The sequence below is a fragment of the Xenopus laevis genome, chromosome 5S (genome assembly GCF_017654675.1).
Source record: "Xenopus laevis strain J_2021 chromosome 5S, Xenopus_laevis_v10.1, whole genome shotgun sequence".
NCBI classification, from domain to species: Eukaryota; Metazoa; Chordata; class Amphibia; order Anura; family Pipidae; genus Xenopus; species Xenopus laevis.
The window spans coordinates 43,605,423-43,627,572 of record NC_054380.1 but is presented as its reverse complement, the minus strand read 5'-3'; the positions used below and the strand labels follow the sequence as shown (position 1 = coordinate 43,627,572).

The 22,150-nt window shown below is 39.1% G+C and overlaps 1 protein-coding gene across 7 annotated transcripts in view; it reads right to left on the bottom strand.

Moving 5' to 3' along the window:
* Positions 1-22,150, bottom strand: part of arid1b.S (AT-rich interaction domain 1B S homeolog) — a 237,567-nt gene that overhangs the window by 8,229 nt on the left and 207,188 nt on the right. For all 7 annotated transcript variants that reach the window (XM_041564452.1, XM_041564455.1, XM_041564453.1 and 4 more), the window contains 6 exons: positions 19,825-20,034; positions 17,808-18,012; positions 10,174-10,312; positions 9,406-9,578; positions 5,808-5,961; positions 2,008-2,124 (listed from right to left, as the gene is read on the bottom strand). In XM_041564452.1, the coding sequence (XP_041420386.1) occupies positions 2,008-2,124; positions 5,808-5,961; positions 9,406-9,578; positions 10,174-10,312; positions 17,808-18,012; positions 19,825-20,034 (998 nt within the window). The remainder of the gene's footprint in view (positions 1-2,007; positions 2,125-5,807; positions 5,962-9,405; positions 9,579-10,173; positions 10,313-17,807; positions 18,013-19,824; positions 20,035-22,150) is intronic.

Genomic DNA, 22,150 nt, shown 5'->3' with positions numbered 1-22,150 from the left:
TAAATGATATGTTGGAACCTAGTTGCTATAAATGTAACCAGTGGAGGTAATGGTGGGTAGTTATATATACACCATTTATTTTACACCAACTTTTGCTGTAAAATATTTAAAGGGGTGTTTCGTCTTCCAAAACTTTTTCAGGTCACTTGTTTTCAGATACTTCACCAGAAATAAAGACTTTTTCCAGTTACCTTTTGTTTTCAATCTGGGCCATTTTTCGAATACTGAAGTCTGAAATGTAATTTTCACCTTCTTATACTTATCTGCTGGAGCTGGGGGGGGGGTAACCAACTCTGTAAACTGTTCTAAATAGATGCATGTCTCATCAATGGTCCTGCTGAGCAGAACCCCTGAGTTTCATTATAGACAGCTATTACTGATTTAATAGTTGCTAATATTCCATGTATGCTGCTGAGAAATGTATCAACTAATGAACTAATCAAGCAAATTGTAACAGTTCAGAATCTGCACCTGGATTACTGAGCTGCCAGACTGAAATACAAGAGACATGAAAATGTATGCTTCAATTCTGAAAAAAAACAGTAAAAAATAAAACATGGTAAGCATTTGAAAAAAGTGTTTATTTTTGGTGTACAATCTGAAAAAGGTGTTTGTAAAGTGAACAACCCCTTTAAAACCCCTTTATAAATATGTTCATTAGTATCAATTTACTTTTTTAGTTTTTCATTTTGCAAAACTGCACAGCAACCACAGCACAGTCTTAAGGCTCATGTTACATATAGGGTTGCCACCTTTTAGTTCTGGCTGGTAACATCGAGCAGGGGTGCCCAGAACGTCGATCGTGGTCTACCAGTAGATCCCAGTAATGTTCGCGTAGATCGCGACTAACCAGAGCGGAGGGGACCTGGAACACTAATAGCGCAAGCTGCACCAGAGACAAGCACTGATTGCCGCTCAGAAGTTCATTCAATCAATCTGGTGGGCTGTAGGACCCCTCCGCTATCCTATCTCCCACCATGGCTCTGACCCTCCCATTCCTCTCTGTTCTTGTTTGTGTGACGTGGGAGTGTCCCAGCGGGCCAGACAGGTTGGCTGTAAACTTCCTATCGGTGCTTGGATTTCCCAGGATGGCAAGTTTTTCAGGGCAATGCTGTGCTGCTTGGTGCTTTATGGATGGTTTTGCGGCTGCCAGATACATTTAAAAGGGAACTTTTCAACATCATTCCACTCCCAGCCAAGATAGTAGAGAAAATCCTCTTTGGAGATTGCTTTGTAATATTATTATATTCAGTATATATTCAGTACCATATCTTGACCGTTTTGGTAGATATGATCCTTGGGTTATGTTGGATATCCAGTTTTGGGGAAAGCACTAATATTTAATTCAGAGTCCTGTGCAGTCTGCAAAGTTTCACCGGTGTAAGAATAAATCTACTTTTGGGTGGATTAATAGGGTGTGAGGCCCCTAGGCTACACTTTCCACAGGCTTCCCTTTTAGGTTACTCTCACTCCCAAATATACAACAATTCAAGTCTGGGCACCCCTGACATAGAGGGTGGGGGCAGGCCAGAGAGGAGCGGGGTTGTGCTGTTTTGGGGGTGGGGTTATGATGTTTCAGGGGTGGAGTCATGCAGTTTCACCAGGAAGGGACTGCAGCACTTAGTCAGTAGGGGATCAGAGGCAGGCCAGGGGCGGAACAATAGGGATTAAAATTTACTGGCTAATACATTGACGGTAAATTTGTAATACCGACCCCGGCCTTGGCTGGTATTTTACTGGCTAGGCTGGTGAAATAACGGGCAGATGGCAACCCTAGTTGCATAGTGTTCTTGCACCAGCATATTCCAGCTGACACAGAAATGTCCAACATTGCCTGCTGGATATCCCACCTGCAAGTGGTTTTTACCAGTAGTAGGCAGTAGAAGCAAATTTAATTTTACTTAATTATTAATTCTATTTAGAGGAATGTAAGTCAGTTAAAAAGGGAGATTTTAGTGGCCAACTTGTGTCTTTTGACTGAATTAAAAACGAAAAAAGACTGGTCACCTTTGTTGTCCTTGATAGCGGTTTGGGGAATACATGCCCGGATCACTGTTTGAAGGTGCCATGCTGTTCTGACCCGGTGGCCCCATACTCCCTTCAGCACCCATTCCATATTCAGATCTGCAAGGGAAAGCATAAACAATAAATTTAGGAAGATACTTTAGAGCAGGGGTACCCAACTTTCGGAGTCTACCAGTGGATCATTTTAAAGTTTCCTTTCGATCATGTTAAATCTCCCTTTTACCCCTCAACATATCGGAGCTTTTGAGTGCTGCTGCTTCTGCAATCAGTCCATGAAGATTCAGCTCAGAATAGAAAGTTGTCCCCGTCTGGCCTCCATACATTGGTCCCCATAGCAACTGCTACTGAACCGCAGCAAAGAGCCATAGGAAAAGAAGCAGCGGATCGTTCCCCTGATAACCTAACTCTCCTGATAACCTAAGCAAAAGCTAGTGCAGACTATTCACTGCCCTCCCACAGTGCATCTGGTTTTGTTGGTTTTTTTTTCTTGTGGGGGCAATAATTAGCACTAGATTCCAGTGCACTAAAAGCACACTTCTTCCTTAATTGCATGCATGCCTTTACCTCTTTTAACATTGATCAGTGAAAAGGAAAACATATGGATTTCTCTTGTCACCACTGACTAGTAAACAAAAATGTGTGTAAATAACATTCATAATGGGTTGATTATGAAGGGCCCACACCACTCAGGAACACTCTCTTTGGTGCTGCTGAGTGTTTTTGAATGGAAACCAGTAAGAGACAAACAGCAATTTTACCACCATATTTTACTGTTACTTTTTTTTTTCTGGCTTGCACCGAACAGTAGACAGCACACTATGGTTATTAAGGTAGATCTCATGAAGAGGCCAGGTGGCAAGAGTAGATTACAGGATGGCAAGGTCTAGACACCCCTGCTTTAGTTCTGCATATGATTCATGTAATTAAAGGGGTTGTTCACCTTTGTAACAAATTGACAAATCTAACAGTTCACATGAATATAACAGACTTTTCCATAGAAATAGTTAACAGAAAAAGTACAGTTCAAGAGATATTCACCTCAGAAGTGTCCCTGTACTAATCCTTCAGTTCCACACAGACCCTGTGCTGGGAGGGGGTCACTGACCCCCAAAAACACTACAGTGTTCACTTCCTCTTCCTTATATGACATCACACATTGTACTGGCAGCTAACTTAACTCCTATTGGCTATGTCTGCTGTCAATCTGCCACTGCTTCCTGTGCTGGGGAATTTGAGCAGCATTCAGGTACTGAAAAGAAACTGTTACACGTTTGTGAGAGGGAGGGGGAGTGTGGGCTGTGTACTGCAGAGACTTCAACTGTGCAGATGGGGGGGATCGAGGTGCTTGGGACCTGGAGTTTTATGGATAATGGATCTTTCCATAATTTGGATCTTCATACCTTAAGTCTACTAGAAAATCATATAAACATGAAATAAACCCAATAGGCTGGTTTTGCTTCCAATAAGGATTAATTATATCTTAGTTGGGATCAAGTACAAGCTACTGTTTTATTATTACAGAGAAAAAGGAAATCATTTTTATAAATTTGAATTATTGGATTATAATGGATACTATGGGAGATGACACTTGTACTTTCCAGAAATATGTTATTTTGGGGGGGGGGGTCCATGTATTATTTTGTGTATGTACCTCATAAAAAATCATTATTCAGCAGCTGACGTGACTTCCAGGACTATTTGTATGAGCTTGAGGCTTTCCAAATGAGTTGAATTTTTGTGCATGAAGTGAAATATTTTTCTGGTATAGATCCCTATATCATGAAAAATATAACTTTTTCATTTTTTGGTATTTAGAGCTCTAAATCTTGTTCCAGAAGTGGAAAAGGTAAATTACCGCCCCCCTGGGAGAGCGCACAAAATGTTCAAAAAACCTACCTGCCCTCAACACTGCTCTGCCTGTCACTTAGGGTTTCCACCTCACCCTTTTAAAACCAAACACATATGAAATCCACAGCATGGCTAATTAGCAATTCATTTAGATGCATGATACATGGCTGCACAGAAATCAGTTCAGTCTGCAGCATCTAAATGAGTTGATAATTAGCCATGCAGCCTGTGGATTTCATATGTGTTTGGTTTTAAAAGGGTGAGGTGCAGCCCTACTGTCCCTGCTAGATGTGTAAGTTACATACGTTTCTAAGCAAGTCAGTGCTGGTTTTGTTGCAATTTTGTAAATAACTGACATTATGCTTAATGCCAAAGGTATTAAAAGATAAAAATATAGAAAAGCCAGTATTTATTCCCAGAAAAGTTTGCCCCCCTTTAGCACTACATTCAGTTTTAGTCTAGGCAGAAGGAGAGTGCCAGAATTGGGAGAACAATGTTGCTCCTTCCTTTTCTGCAGTATTTGTCTACATGGCTGTGTGATTGTTTGTTACAAGGCAGGTTTATTTATATGCTGCGTCTGTTAACCTCTGCCATTACAATTGAGTAATCAACCAATGACCATTCAAATTATGTGACTGGTTACAGTTCACAAGCACCCAATAAATTACTAGGAGGAGGGCAGTATCAACATCCAATAGGAAACAAGTAAGGGCAAAGCCTGGGCATGATGATGTCATCATATAGGAAGTTCTTGGTGTGTCAGGTTCAAAATAGGCCACTCCCATCACTTCAGAAAACTGGTCAGAGAGACAGGAGAAGGACTGAGTTAATAGGTATAAAAATTAACTTTTACAATGGCATTTTTACTTTTTGTTATGGAAAATGGGTTTTCTAACACATTGAGAACATTGTTAGTGGTTTCCTAAGATTTGTACATTGAAGATGAACAACCCCTTTAAAATCTGTAGACTACATACAATAGAATTGTCTATTCCAGATGCCCTAAGTATAACCAAACTCCATGCTCTCTCATGCATATGTCTAAATAATTAAAAACTGCAATGGAGGATTTTGACTGAGCCAATGCCTATAGATTCCCAACCCCTCTTATTTCAACCAGGTGGAAGAAATATTGTTTAACTGTTAGCATGTTAGGGAATGCCCTATTCTTTGTTAGTTGGTGGTAATTTTTTTTTTATCGTTTTTAAAATATTTGTTTCTTCTGCTTCTTTCCAGCTGTCAGATGGGGGCCACTGACCCCTGTAGCCAAAAAAACGAATAGTCTGTAAAGGTACAATTATATTTTTACTTTTTATTTATTATATTCCTTTTCATAGTTCAGTCTTTCATTTAAAGGGTTTGCTCCAAAAAAAAGGAAATGGATGGCTATCGAGATTTATGCCAAACGGAGATAACAAAAGCTAAACAATTAAGAGAACGTAGGACCATTGACAGAAACAATTTTGTTTTGGCCAAAATAGTGAGCGAGTGAGTGAGTCTCCTGGCTATCTTATTATGCAAATGCATGAGCATAATACGAGAGCTGGGACCCTCCTCACTATTTGTATGTCCCAAAATGGCCATCTACAACACCAAGAGCTCACTCCCAGTGTAGGCCGAACCTCTGCTGTAGAAAAATTATTTTTCTATGACATGTGCCCTTTAAGCTACACTCTCTCTTTCTCATTTTGGTTTATCATGGACTCAGTTGTACATTTCATGGTTCTCTTATCTTTGTAATAAGAAATCAATAAAGATAAATGTGAAACAAACAGTTTACATAGATGTGTTAACTAGATTCTTAGGGAACTCAGATATACCTGGCATAAATCTACAAGAAAAGAAAATATATTCATAGACTCCCAAATGAATAAAAACCTGTGATAAAAACAGGTAAGCATTGCTTTGTAGTGTGGCAGTTACATTGTACTCACCTCCTGTCATAGCCTCCAGGTCCATAGGAGAATTGTTGCCGTTGACTCATCCCCATATTGGACATAACTCCAGAGGGAGTCTGATTGTACATATCCTGCATGTTGCTGTTGGGCATCTGGCCAGGAGCCATAAAATGCTCACTGCTTCCCGGTACTTAAATAATGAAATAAGAAATAAAAAAATTAAACATTTTTACATTTACCTTGGAAAAAGGAAAATCAGTTGCGCATAAAGTCTCTTAATAACCACACTATGAACATGACAGCTGGACATATGTAAGTTCTTGAGAGCAAAGAAAACAGAATGTGTTCAGACGAACAACATAAAAGAAGGAACATAGAGAAAAACATTTTAGTTTCGTATTCTGCATATTCAATGAGAGATGCCAATCATCTCCATCCATAATGCCTCATGTGAGAGTTAACCTCTCTCTTTTATAATATTAAGTTAGTTCTATGTATATGGCATGAGGCAAGTAAATACCTTTTGTTTTCAGAAGGCTTTACGTTGCATGTCTTGCATGTGAAGGGCTTTTTGGATCCTTTTAGCCCTCTCACCCTAACCAGTATAGGGTCTCTGCTTCTTTACTCCACAAGTCCTACCCACTCAGAAGCCATGTTCCAATATCTTGCACTGATGAGATCTAACGAGATTGAAACAGGCTTTGGATATATGGCTCTGAACTATTAGATTGTATCTGTGTTATAAAACCAACGGTTCTGGATGCATAGCTGGCCAAAGGGACATGAAGGAGTGATTTGCATGTCTCCAATCATAATGCCTCATGTGAGATTTAAACTCTTGTTTGTGTATTAAGGCAGTGCTATGTATATTGCACGAGGCAAGTAAATACCTTCTGTTTTCAGAAGGTTTATGTTGCTTCTCTTGCATGTGAATGGACTTTTGGCCGCTTTTAGCACGTCTCACCCTAACTTGGTTCTCTGCTAAGAAAATATTGAAACATGTTCACAAACTTGTAATCTATGTGAGGATACATGAGGTCAGCACAAAAATACCTATTTTTCAGGCTTTGGTCTTTCAGTTAGACAAGCCAAACTAAAGTGTTGGTTTATATACAGTTTTCCAACCTGATCACCAACCACGGAGACTGTAACATGCAACTAAGGGACTATTTTTTTTAAAAACCAGTGATTGAATAGAGAACATGTGCCTGTCTAATCACAGGCATTGCCAATACAAAAAAGCATATGTATATTATATTAATTTTCTTAGTAAAAATGTTTGCCGTAAAATTCTGGCATAAAAAGCACCGTAAAAATGGTGCTCATTTTTTTATGTTGTGATCAATAAATTCTATTCTAATAGCCTGTTCAAGTCAATGGATAAAAATGGAGGCATTAAAGGGCATGTAAAGGCAAAAAAATAAAATCCCATTTTTACTTTCTTTAATGAAAAAGAAATCTATCTCCAATATACTTTAATTAAAAAATGTGTACTGTTTTTATAAGAAACTTAACTGTATGCAGTGACATTCTCCCTACATGTGGATATAAATTGTCAGACAGTCCCTAACTGCTCTGCAGGGAAACAATCACACTTACTTACAGCCATGCAGAACTCAAGCAGCTTTGTTTGTTTCCCTGTAGAGCAGTCGGCGACTGTGTATAGATTTGTATTGGATTTTTTTTTGCCTTACAACCCTTTTACTGTTTTCAACTCCAGCTGCAGGGACAAAGATCATGGAGCCAGATTTAAACAGATAAACTGGGATTCTATTTGTAGGATTAATTGCAACAGCCACTGGTTCTGCAGAATTGGAGAAAATGTGTATTAAATGTTACAAAAACTATAAAATCCACATTAGATTACTTGACAACAAAGGACCCAGTGCCTATTCTGATTATTAATCAGTCTTGCTGTATCGGCTTCTGGCAGATATTATTTGACTTGTGCTGTTTTGATAATTTATGATGATCCCTAAGCAGCCCAGACCACACTGAGCATGTGCACAGTCTTCGTCTTGCAAAGATGTTTAACAAAGTTACAAGAAGCCCAAGTTAATTTGCATCTTAACAAAGCTTACCGTTTGTTTGGACCTTGTGTCATCAAACCCACCAATTTCTGGCATACAACATGGTGGCTGTAAACATGGCTCTACTGAGCTCCATTTAGTGTCCTTGATTTAAAACATTAGGCATTGCACTTAAAAATGATAGTGGGTTAGGTCAGACAGTCATTTAGCATTGTGCTGTTATAGGGGCGGAGGTTTATACACCCGGATCTAAGTGAAAGTTTGGTGAGTAATTTTAACTTATTTCTCCTCTTAGGCTTGGTTTTTAAGTGAGTACCAAACTTAGGCAAAGTGCACTTAGTGCTATGTATTTAGACATATGACATTGTAATAGTGGATTAAAGTTCCATATAACCAGTACTTTTACTTGACAATAAAATAAAAAATGCTAAAAATTAAACCATGGCTAGTAGTCATTTTGGCACCAATGGACAAGACAGATGCAGAGCAACAAACTAGGAAACTAAACTTGGGCTCAGAAAAATAGTTAAATGGCTTGGTTTTATATTTTTTCTGAAATGAATTTTGATTCCATGTATCACACACATCCTTAATGGCCCTCCTCCCTTCCAAGCTAAGAGACGTGATGAAAAGCTGTGCTTTCTAAGGTACTCAAGTACACATTTTGATTGTTGCACCTCAAGTAAATTAGGAAACCCATGTGCTCAATCAACACTTGCTGATTACTCACTCATGCTCCCTTATAAATGTTATAACATTGATTAAAGCAGCATTTTAAGCTTAAGGAGGTGTGATAATCTTCTTTTACATCCTCTTAATTCAACCACTTTCATAGTTTCAGCTGTCACATAGGAAATGTGGGGTTTTATGTTTTTCTCTGAAATCAGATAAATTAAAAATAATGATGTTCAAGCAGCTACTTGATTTTTTTTTGTTTTTTTGCAATATTTGTATGTACATCAGTAACATACAGTACTTTTAGGAGCATAATTTGCAGTTGTACCACTACATTTCATTTCATCCAATGTACTCTCTTGGCTACAAGGGCTTTAAACCTAAATTACAATTCTGTGTCTTTGACTCCATGGATTATCCTGCCCTAAAACACAATAAGTCTACTCACTTACTGGTTCAGGAATACAATTATATATGGTAGAGTGACTTATATGAAATGTAAACTGTGTAATTTAGAAATAAAAACTACACCATAAAAATCATGACAGAATTATTACATTGCTGGATAGAAAGTAACTACAGGTATTGCTATATGATGTAATGCAGAGTTCCCCGACCTTTTTTACCTGTGAGCCACATTCAAATGTAAAAAGATTTGGGGAGCAACACAAGCATGAAAAAGTCCCTTGGGGTAACAAATAAGGACTGTGATTGGCTATTTGGTAGCCCCTATGTGGACTGGCAGCATACAAGATGCTCTTCTTGGCACTATACTTAGGTTTTATGCAATTAAAACTTGTTTCCAAGACTGGAATTCAAAAATAAGCACCTGCTTTGAGGATACTGGGAGCAACATCCAAGGGGTTGGAGAGCAACATGTTGCTCACAAGCTATTGGTTGGGGATCACTGATGTAAATGGAACACATACCTTTCCTCATTCCACCAAATGGATCTTTGCTGGGCTCATACGGCATTCTTCCCATCATGTCTGGTACATTCATGCCTTGCTGGTAGGGAGCATTTGGGGTCATGGCATTACGCTTTTGAAAAGATGATTCAGTTGTATCAGAGAAGGGGTCCTGTACACTGACAGCACTATTCCTGCAAGAAACCATAAAACTGTATGAAAAAACATTTATATACAAATGCAAAGACACACTAATGGTCCTTTCTGAGCCACAACTACTATGTGTTACCTAATTGTGAGGGACCCTAAACTTAACTTTTTGTAACGGTATTAGGATAGTTTTCAGGAATATAAAGAGGCTGTGACAATAAGGCAGAGAACAACGGAGTGCCATCTAATTCCTATCCAAGAGTTTGTCTCTACTCGGCGTACTAAATTAACTACTTGGTGGTAAAATAATGAGAAGACAGGGAGAAAAACAAACAAACAAAAAAATTTTAGTGCATCAGCTCAAACATGTAGTAGTTTGAATGCTTATTTATTGTAGTCGTTCTGTATTTGTATTGTATGTACTGTAATTGATGTAACTGATTATATAAAATCCATATTCACTGGTTGTTTCACAAGCGTTGATCATTGACAAACTGAAGTTTCACTGGTTAAACATTGTGAAGGAATTAAATGCAATATTTTGTGGGGAGCAAATTTCTTGTGCAAGTTAGGGACGAGAAAACTTTTGTATCATAGAAGGCCACAGTGACAGGGATGCAATGCATCTTAAGAAATTACCTCCCCCCAGGCATGGGCTGCAGTTGGCCGTGTGGAGTCGAGGCTGGTGTTGGTGGCTTTAGTTCAATTGACATCTCTGTCATGGAGTTGCTGCCAGTGGACTGGGGTGTATGAGGACCTTGATACGAACCTGAGTTAGCTGAATGAGAACAACAAATGATAAATAAGAAATAAAAACAAAAGCTAAAGCTAATTAAATAAGGAGTTCATTATACACAAAACTTAGAAGTGTGAAATCCTTTACCACACTCTCCTAATAGGTGAACTATAAATACTTAACCCCCAGGGGAAAGTGGGAGATATTTAGTGGCATCCTCGGAGCACCTGTGTAATGTTTAACATTAAAAAAAACTTAAAACCACCGGGGGGGGGGAGCCAAATGTTAGGTACACCTGATTGATTATAATAGCTTACCTGATACCCCAGACTGGTGCTCCTGTTTGCTGAAAACTGTACACGTGCAGAACACTGATAAGGCCAGATTTTTGTCAAATCCCGCCTATCGCTCTATCGTGCATGCACACCAGATGCAAAGAAGCTAAGAAGATCAAAACGTGCTGTTCTGGGGTATGGGGTAAAGTGATTATAATTGGGGGGGGGGGTTGCTTAACATTTGCATCCAACTGTGATTATAGTTACATAGGGTTGAAAAAAGACAAAGTTCATCAAGTACAACCCCTCCAAATGAAAACCCAGCATCCATACACACACCCCTCCCTACTTTCACACAAATGATATATACCCATATCTATACTAACTATAGAGTTTAGTATCACAATAGCCTTTGATATTATGTCTGTCCAAAAAATCATCCAAGCCATTCTTAAAGGCATTAACTGAATCAGCATCACAACATCACCCGGCAGTGCATTCCACAACCTCACTATCCTGACCATGAAGAACCACCTACGTTGCCTTAAATGAAAGTTCTTTTCTTCTAGTCTAAAGGGGTGGCCTCTGGTACGGTGATCCACTTTATGGGTAAAAAGGTCCCCTGCTGTTTGTCTATAATGTCCTCTAATGTATTTGAAAAGTGTAATCATGTCTCCTCGCAATCGCCTTTTTTCCAGAGAAAACAACCCCAACCTTGACAGTCTACCCTCATAATTTAAGTCTTTCACACCTCTAACCAGTTTAGTTGCACATCTCTGCACTCTCTCCAGCTCATTTATATCTAGGGATGCACCGAATCCAGGATTCAGTTCGGGATTCGGCCAGGAATCGGCCTTTTTCAGCAGGATTCGGCCGAATCCTTCTGCCCGGCCGAACAGAATCCTAATTTGCATATGTAAATTATGGGCAGGGAGGAAAATCACGTGACTTTTTGTCACAAAACAAGGAAGTAAAAAAGTTATCCCCTTCCCACCCCTAATTTGCATATGCAAATTAGGGTTCAGATTCGGTTCAGTATTTGGCGAATTTCTCGCAAAGGATTCGGGGGTTCGGCCGAATCCAAAATAGTGGATTCGGTGCATCCTTATTTATATCCCTCTTAAGGACTGGAGTCCAAAACTGCACTGCATACTCCAGATGAGGCCTCACCAGGGACCTATAAAGAGGCATAATTATGTTTTCATCCCTTGAGTTAATGTACTATTTTATGCAAGTACTTTATTTGCTTTAGTAGCCACAGAATGACACTGCCCAGAATTATGACACTGCCCAGAATTATCTACAAAAACCCCTAGATCCTTCTCATTTAAGGAAACTCCCAACACACTGCCATTTAGTGTATAACTTGCATTAATATTATTTTTGCCAAAGTGCATTATAGCTTTCCTTTCCCTTATAAACCGTTCTTACTACATTAAAATAATAATTTTTAAAATAATGATTAATTTTCTGTTGCTCAGGAACAGAGATGTTATGGGTCAGAGAGTTAACATACAACTACTGCCCCATAGAAGAAAGGACAAGTTGCAACAAAAATACAAACTATTACAGTGGTTCTTTTCAGTGGCGGTGCTTAAAAATTGGTACTCCTCCCAGCACTATTGCCGGTGCACATGTACACACATTTTAAGGCCAACTAAAAACAACTAATTGCAGAACACAAAAACGTTTTGTATGAAAACACAACATTTTCTATTTATTCTGATTTACCTACTTCTCTGTGCCCCGCCTATTCTGTGGTGATTTTAGATTTAAAGGGGAACTATTGTGAAAATTAAAATTTATTGTAAGCTTTTGCCTAGAAGATGTATTGGAGCTCACTCTCTTAAAATCACCAGACATCATGTCTCTCTATATGCAGAATTTGTGCAAAAGGCAGATATTTTGTTAGATTTTGTTTGTACTGGAATCAGTTATTAGAGTTAGCTTTAATACATCTGCTAGGAAAGGAAGCCCCCCCCCATAAGATATATTGGATCTAACGGTCAATGAATATCTGACACCTGAAACTGCTGCATGAAGACAGAATGAAGAGAAACAGATACCGAGAGAGGGATAGAGAACATAAACTTGACTATTTCAGAAACGATTAAGATTTTTTAATTGATTGCATTTAGAATGTTTTTTGTTTCAGTGTGATGAAGCTTATTTTAAATTATAATTTTCGTGATAGTTCCACCTTAAGAATTTAGCGTATACATAATGGAGGTAGATGCACAAGGACCGAAACTAAGGCTGATTCATGTGGTAAAAGGCAGCCTAGCATTGGAGTCCCTGTTCCAATGATTTACCAGAGAAGGGGAAAAGCAAAAGGTCTGGCAGCCAGTAGGTTAATATGTGGCAGGAGATGCTATGCATATCTACTGGCTGCAGTCTGAGGCGCATGCTATATAGTAAACAAAGGAGAGGTTATTAGAGGTTAAGTGCAGTGCATTTCTCAGAGTGAGCAGCCAGCACCATGCTGGGAAGATAATTTACACAGCATGAACCTACTGGCCTAATTCTGGCTGAGGTAGAGGGATAGGGTGGGGTGGGAGGGAATTTGCGAGCGCCTCAACACGTCACTAGTTCTGCTCTGAACAGAGGTCACAATGAGGACATCTTTGTTTACTAAAGCAGGGAAGCCCACGAATAACCCCCCCCCCTTCCTCTGCTGGGGATTCCCTGTTGGCTTCTGGACAGACTCTGTGACATCACCTGTCTGCTAATAATAGCAAAATCAGTCCTTTCTTTGCAAAGATTAATGGATTTTTGTAAGATCCCTGATTAGGGCCAGGCTCTCTGCTATGCTTGCGTTGGCCTCCTTTTATTTCCTTTTCTCGATGCCTACTCATTGGAATTCCCTATAGCATTTTAGCATATGGAAAACATAAATATTTCCTGGATTTTTCACATTTGTAAGAATCAGTTAATGGGCAAGAATCACATTGTGCAGAGATACTGGATGCTGCAAGTTTTGCGTTCCAGAGACCCAGGGGCCATGTGGCCAGTTCTATGGCAATGATCAGTAAATGTAAAAACCAAATAGAATTTCACTGATTAGCCAACAATAAATATATGATTTGGTTCCAACTGTAATGGCATTATAAACATGCAGCTCAAATACGGGAATGTCTACTTTTTATGTTGCCACTTTCCAGCTGCTACTTATGTTAAAGATAAGATTATAGGACTGCATTATTATGAAGAGGCAAAGTGCAGACAGGAAGCGCATGAGAGGAGACGGATGCAGCAAATAGAAGGCAAGTAATAGAAATGTTGAACCTTGTTGCTGCGTGCATCTGACACGACAAGACTGTCGGATGAAGACGCAAAGTGCAGCATTCACATCTGACAGTCGTGCCGGATGCACGCAGCGACAAGGTCCAACATTTCTATTACTTAACTTATATTCCCTGCATCTGTCCCCTCGCATGCGCTTCCTCTCAGCGCGTTGGATCTCCAGAAGACGCATCGTGTAGTTCCAGCCTGAAGCAAATCACCATTTAAGAAAACAAAGAAACATGCACAAAATGAACCATCTCTGGAGTTGCAATGATTTGCACATGGATTTGCACCTGCCTTGTAACAGCACATTGGTGGGACATGGGTATCTGCTTGAATGCCACATGGCATTCCTGGGCCCATTGCCACTCTTAGGTGGCCTTTTGGATGTAGCAATTGTGCTCTTTGCAAAAGAGCCAACATTTCATTTGAAATCAGAATTTCATTTCTTGAAGTCACCAGAAGCAGCTTTTTGCCGCATCACTAACTTGTGGGCTGCTACTGCCTAAAATGAGTTTCATAACTCGCCTCATGGAATGCTATTGCAAAAATCACATGCCTATTAAGCAACTGTATTAAGGGTTGGTGGCACACGGGGAGATTAGTCGCCCAGCGAGAAATCTTCTCTAACTACAGGAGACTAAGCTCCCCAAATGCCTTCCCGTTTGCAAGAATGCAAATCGCCGGCAGGATGGCATATGTAACGCTTTGTTTTCTGAAGTCGCCTCACGAGTGTTTAACTGGAAAACCTGCTCAATTTAGATAATTTCCACTCAATACTTCGAATGTGTAGGGGACCTGGTGAACCCCACCACTGTTGGATGGAGCACAGGACACTTTTTCACTGAAGTGGCATCTAGTGAATTAAAAGACTGTGCTAAGAACCATACTCCTAATAGTAGTGACTACGACAAAATCCTGCGAGAAATTGACTGTAACATTAGTAAACTAAAGAAAGAAACAGTGGCACGTAAAATTAAAAAACTAGAATGGGATACCAGAGATTACACTACTGGCAGCACCTACACTTGGCAGAGTGAATTCCCAAGGCAGCAGGAACGCACTGGAAGAAAGTTTGGACTGCCGGGACACCGTACAGGGCCGAGGGAACCCCCAACATTGTGTCAGAGGAGAGCCCCGTCACAGAGGAGAGAGTGACGTGGATGAGCCAGCTATTCTGGGATCTGAGCACGACTCGAGCGGCAAAAGATTTACCTCCAGGCGTTTTATAGGATCAAGTAAAAGGCGACGTTGGAGGGGCCGACAGTGGTTTGGAAGTAGAGAGACACAGGGGAACGAAGAGACGAAAGCACAGCCAGAATCGCACCATAGAGGAGATCCCAACGTGAACCAGCAAGATGCCAATTTTATTGGCCATAGTAACACCAGTTACAGCAGGAGAGATGTGTCAGTCCACTGACTAGATCTTTCTGACTATACACTGATGTTGAACATTCCATTTTTAATAAGGGTTAGGGATTTATTCCTGCCTGACTTATTCCAATGGAAGGTGGATTTTAAAAAATTCATTAGAAGACTTAAATTAAAAAATGTTTTTCAAACAAACAAGGACCTAATAAAAGTGTACACAACAGTGATTTATTAAAGAACAAAAGTGACTTTATCCCTGATGTCACATCATTTGAGACTTTCCAAAATGTGGTAATACATCAAGTCTATCATTATGGGGAACATACACCAGACACTCAAAACATAATATCACAAAAAAGAAGCATTCAAATCTTTGGAAAATAATGAAAATATAGTGATTAAGAAAGCAGACAAAGGGGGGCAGCATTGTCATTCAGAATAATGGAGATTATATAAAAAAGCAACAAGGCAACTTAATACCCCAGGCCATTATGAATACATTGATTATGACCCTACTTAGCTGATTAAGAAAAAAGTGGATGACACCATATTGTACGCTTTTGAAGCTGGGATTATTAATGAAACCACTAAAGAATTTTTAATAACTCCACATCCCAGGGCCCCACTATTTTACTAACTCCCTAAAGTACACAAAAGCCTAATTAATCCTCCAAGTCGCCCAATAGTCTCAGGAATGCGGTCAGTACTAAAGCAATTTCCCAATTTGTAAACACATTTCTACAGGAAGTATCACAGAAATTACTACAATGCTTTAAAGACACCACTGAATTTTTAACAAGTTGTCTAAATTGGGTATTCTATGTAGCATAGATGTACAGTCCCTGTATATCTCTATACCCCATGATAAACGGATGTCATAAATTAAGAAAAAAACTTTTACTTGAGGATATACCACATGCCAAAATATATTTTCTTTTGGACTTGGTTGCGCTGGTTCTGAAACAAAACTTTCAGATTTAACCCAAGATCATTACATACAAACCCAAGGGACAGTAATGAGTATTAATTTAGCTCCCAGGTACGCAAATATTTTTATGGATGCCATTGAACATAAACTAATCCTTCAGAATCCCACATATAATGTTAAAATTTCCTGCTATTAACACTTTGTGGACGATATTTTTATTATATGGGAATCCTATGAGGTTGAGTTGGAAGCATTTTTGTCATTTTTTGAACACATACCATTAAATTTACAGCTGAATATAAACATTATTTGTATGTGAAAATAAGTAACCAACAGGGAACTTTAACTACAGAATTATATAATAAACCCCTGGATAGAACAATACCAAAGTTATGATAGCTGTCATACCCCCAGCACAATTAGAAGGATCCCAAAGGATCTTCTGATGACATGAAGTATATGGAGGCCTCCAAAATTTTAATTGAGAAATTGGTTAAAATGGGCTATAACAGAACCAAATTAGAACAAACTAGGGATGAGGTCCTGGAGAAATCCCATGACTTACTATTAAATACTACTAGGAAAAGTAAAACAAGTGACAAAATCCCATTTCTAATAAACTATGGCCCCTAAAGTAAACAAATTGAACAGATTGTAATAAAACCCTGGTCTTTATTAGGGCAGGACTACCCATTTGGAAACGTTTTTAAAGAAAGTCCACTGTTCTCATATAAAAGAGGCAGGAATACAGCCAATTCATTGGTAAGGGCAGGATTGAACATACTTTGTTTGTGCAGTAATTTTTACTGCAGCACACTTCCTCACTATGATCCAAGTCAACTAACAGCCAGACTCATCAGTCTGATGTCTATATCCATGTTAGTACCTTCACACTGAAGTGAACCACATACTTTTTTTGATTCATTTAGCATATCAAGTCCATCAAGAAACTGTGCTGATTTATGCAGTTCAGTTTTTTATGCTTACAGTGGGTTCCATCTTCGATATTTTCTGACTCTTCATATTGTCTTCGGTCTCAACGCTGATTTGCACATGCTCAGTTGAAGCCAATTCCTGACTTGGCCCAACTGCACATGCTCCAGCAGGCTTTGTGTTGGCAAAGAGGCCCAAAGACAATATGGAGAGCCGGAAGATGGCGACCGGGAGCTCAGCTTCTATGCATTTAAGGGTCACATTTTTTATAAAGGTGTTTTTATTTACCTAATGAACCTCTTGGGGAGGGGGGGCAATGCCAGGATGTTTAGGGGACTTTTGATACGGGGTGGGTTTAGTTCTCCTTTAAATTGCATCTGATATACCAATGAATACTCTAAATCCACCATAAAACATATGGAAACTTCATGCATTTAGACGTGGTGGGACAATGGAATTACATTTTTGTTGTTGTCTTCCTTAAAGACCACTAATTTCTGAGATGTGTTTCTATGAAATATTATGGTGAAACACTACTTTATTGGGCGTAATTTGTGGTGGGTCTAGGAAAATAATATTTTTTATTGTAACACACTTGTCGTTATTTTCATACGTTTGTAAATATACACACGTGCTTCTGCTTCAACTGTTGAAGCCAGGTTCATTCACTTGGATTATTACTAGACATGACTTCAGCCACTACTTTGGTGTTGGAAGTCAAATTGGATGCATGCCTTTTTCTTACCAGGAGATGGCGGCTGAATCTTAGGCTGCTTCTTTGACTCTCCTGGATTGAAAATCTCAGGAGGAGGCTCCTCCCCTCTCTCGATCTTGCATTCAAAGGCAAACAGATACTGTATGTACTGCTTTTTCAAGGAGCTGGCTGCACTGCTGGAGGTGCCAACATTCAGACTGGTTGCCAGCTCTCGCCACTTCTTGTTTTTATTAACCTACAATAAAAAAGAACATTATTGTGGTTAAGCACATGGTTCTGTAATCAGCAGAGGGGGGTAAGGAAGAATACATGCAGGTTATTCTGTGGTTTATCTCCCTATATATTTTTAATTTGCCTCTTTTAACTAACGCTCATTACTCCCACTCAGAGATGCACAGCCGCACACTCACAGTTATAAAGCCATTAAAGAACCTGCTAATAGTAATGCTGAGCACTTTTCATTGGAGACATGCACGGAGCCAGCAATTTGCATCCAAGTAAAGTACAAGAGCATGGAAATGCTCATGCGCTCCTGATTCAATTAAAATGGGCCTTGCTGCTAAGAACTCATTTAAAAAACAATAAAAAATAGAGCAACTGTGTTATTCCACAATTTAGTATTATTGTGGGAGCTGTAAATGTGGAAAGAAAATATGTTTATTTTCAGAAAGCTCCAAGGGTAAATGTGCCAGGATGCCAATGTCTCTGTAGTGGGGAAGATCTGCAGCGCTGTTTATGACAGGGTTTGTACTTCATACAGACACTCAGGGGAACTGCACAGCAAAGCCACTGAATTTATTTTCAAAGGAGTACTGGGTAATGTAAAATAATACATTTTGTTGTATCTTGATGTACAGTATGTGAAGTGCCTAGCGTGTGAAAAATGAATACAGGTATATTTAAATTATTTCACAAAAGAAGACAAAGAATTTTTTTAGAAATTGAGACATGGGGGAAATGTATATAAAAGTTAACGGGAAAAAATAGCAATACAAAACAAATATGGATTTGGAATATCCCTAATATTGGGTATGTAAATACAGACATGCCATATGAATAACTAATTTTATATTACTGCAGGAATGGGTTACTGTTTCTATAGTAAAATAGTAGGTTTAGATGAAAAAAGACACATGCCCATCAACCAGCGGTGTAACTAAATATTACTGGGCCCCCCAGCAAATTATTTTTCAGGCCCCCAAAAAGTCTAGAGGTTGACCTGTTTTACCAGTATTAAATGAAATTGTATATGAATTAGGGTCTTATGGGGCCCCTATATCTCCTGGGATCCCCTGCTTCCTCAGTAGTTACGCCCCTGCCATCAAACTTTCTAAGTGATATCTGCCTAACTTAAGTTTGCCATAGAGGGAAAAAAAATCCTTCCAGACCAGTAACAACTTGGGTGCCCTGTGCTCCCCCCCCCCACAAAAAGAATCTTCTAAACGGGGCCTGGCACAAACAGTCCCTCTGCCCCGTCCTACTCATGCTCCATCTCCAGGCCTGCACCGTTATTTTAAAGGTAAGAGGGGCTGGTGAGGGGTGCTACAATACAACAGACTCCGAGTCACCAGGCCCCCTCGCCACCGCAGAGTCTGCTGTATGAGTAGTTCTTGACTCCATAAAAGGAAATCACACCAGTCCCTAGATCAACTATGTACAAGTTAATTTAAGTAACTTTCTAATTTCTAGTATCTATTTTCTTTACTATTTAACCACTGTGAAAATATATCCAGTTTGACATTAGCTTAAAGGGCACCTATCATCAAAAAATTGTTTCCCCTACCAGATGTGTGGGCACTCCAGCGGGTTGGAAAGAACAGTTTGTTTATTTGAAACTATCCCCTGCAGGAGACCATTTTCTGTCACAGACATGCGCATAATGAGGGCGTCTACAAGCTGGGAAAGAGGCATTTAAACAAAGTTGCAAATTTTAACAAACCCTGTGTGATCTTCCAATTTAGTTAGCTTCCATGATTTAAGTAAATTCACATATCTGTAAGAAGCAGATAATGCATTATGACAGAAATCATCAATTAAGTTGTATTACCTGAGCTAAACCCCCAATCTCTTTAACAGAGAAGTAGAGCCTGACAAGGTCAAGAGCTTTTCTTCCAACTGCAGGTAGATTTGCAACAGGCGTGCCTCGTTCTTCCATGAAGATCAAGTACCTATCCACCCACATCTTCCTTTCTGGCTCATTTCCTAATTCATACAGTTTTGTGATTTTTTCTCCAGTGGTTGTTGAAGAACTTGCTTTCTGCAGTGTACAAAAGGAAATATGAAACATACTCACAGATTACTTTACAAATATCTAGGCATGCACTTAAATATGGAGTTTCTCAAACTGGTAATTCATATTTTCATACTGATTACTTTATAAACTGTATAAACTGTTAAATCCAGAACCAAACACCTTCAATTTAAATTATAAGTGTAGATCATGGGTTCTGAAAGGGTATTTAATAGCCTATTTAAAAGAAAAAATTAGGCTAAATGTATATCTGATGGCATTCCATTACTCTCACTCCAATTTTTTTTTTAAATTAAATTCATTATAAGGTTTTTCTTGTCTTCCCCACTAAGCCTTGTAGTTGCCATCCACCAGCTTGATTAGTCTACTAAAATCGACAAAATACAATACTTGTGCATGGATGCCATATTTTTTTTTTACATAGTTTTCGAAAAAAACCTGCTCATAAACCATTTTAAAAATTGAAAAAAAAAACACGTTATCTTCTAGGTAATTTCAACAGCATGAGGATGCCTGTAAGTAACTGTTGCAGGACTAGGTACCTGGATTACTTTTTATGCAAAATAAGAAAACCAAGATAATCATTTGCAGCGGGACAACCATACAAAAGGTAATTATGTCATTGAGCAACTGATTAGCATATCATGGTTTCTTAAAATAAACAGGTGCTTAAATGATATATAGGTTCAGCTATTAAGGATCTGGAATATTGTCATTAAAAAGCTGCCCTTCTGTGAGCTGCTCCAAGTTTTAGAGGGTTTGACAAATGTAGATTTTGTTTTTCCTTGTTGGAACATAGAATATTAGAAAAACGAATGCTGAGAAAGTCTCACATCATGAATTGAAGCTGAGTGGGGATCAGTCTGAAAATGTGAAAGCAGTCATTTTTGGGCCAATCCCTGTTCAGCTTCACTTTGTGCAGCGGAGTCGAGGCAGAATTTGTACTTGTCAATGCAGTTTTACTGAGGTGTATAAGGGAGCAGATCTGCTTCTCTCAGCCTAAAAAAAATTCAGGCTGGAGAGCAGTGTAGCCAATGCTCCTTGTGCCCTCAGCCTAAAGCAGAATGAACTTCTGTGGAGAAAGATGGACATATGTTTTCTAAAAAAGATAATGCAGCAGTATTGCTCTCTTTTGTAAAATGATTACAATCGCACCAAATTATTTATTAGAACTGTAAAAGAAAGACATTAGAAAATGCATTTCAGATTGCCAAACATGGCTAAGGTAGAACAAGAGCCCAGAGAAAGGTAGATTTCTCTTCTTATCATGTAAGAAGTGGATAGTGTGAGCGGATACTCCCAGCTAGTAGGTGAGGTCAGAGAGGATACTGAGAGTAAGTAGGAGAGGGTGGTGCATTGCTACAGGCATGTGCAGCACAAGTGTGGCAAAGGTGGAAGGTTGTGTGGCTAGCTCCCACTTGTTACCAACGTAGATAGCCAGGAATTTCTCTGGGGAACAAACGGAAGGGTGGGGGCAAGTGAACTAATAGGACTTACACATAGCTATCATTAGCATGTACATATGTAGTTTCTTAATCTAATAAAAAAGGTGCATAACCACCATCCAAGTTATGTGGTTTTTAAATATGTGTGTTTTTAGGACTATGGCCAGCACTGTTGTGGAAGTGACAATGCAGTCATTGTGTCAAATGGTAAAGCACATGGATAATTTTTCATTAACAAAATTGATAATAAAGGTTACTTTTTAAACGGTCAGAGCAATATAGTGAAATAGATCCGACATCTGAATTGGTTTGCTGGAAGCAATGGCTGAGCACATCTCAAAGGTGTGTTATGTTCTGTTTTTGCTTAATTTCACTTACGAGTATAAGTGCAGCACCCTAACAATCATGTGAGCTGTCCAAAACAGCAGGCTCCATCATAACAGCATAGGAAAGATAGTGGCCCATTGCAACTCTGGACCAATCACAAATTATAAGAATATACCAGTGCCAGAAACCAGAGCAGGCAAAATATATCTGCTGACTCAGGTTAGGGGTTGAGGGCTGATGGTCATAATGTATGGGGGTAAAACATTGCCTTTCTTTGTCCTTTAATTCATTCCTCTGAAATTATTAATGCCACTGAAATAGTTTTATAATCTCCACATTATATCCATGCA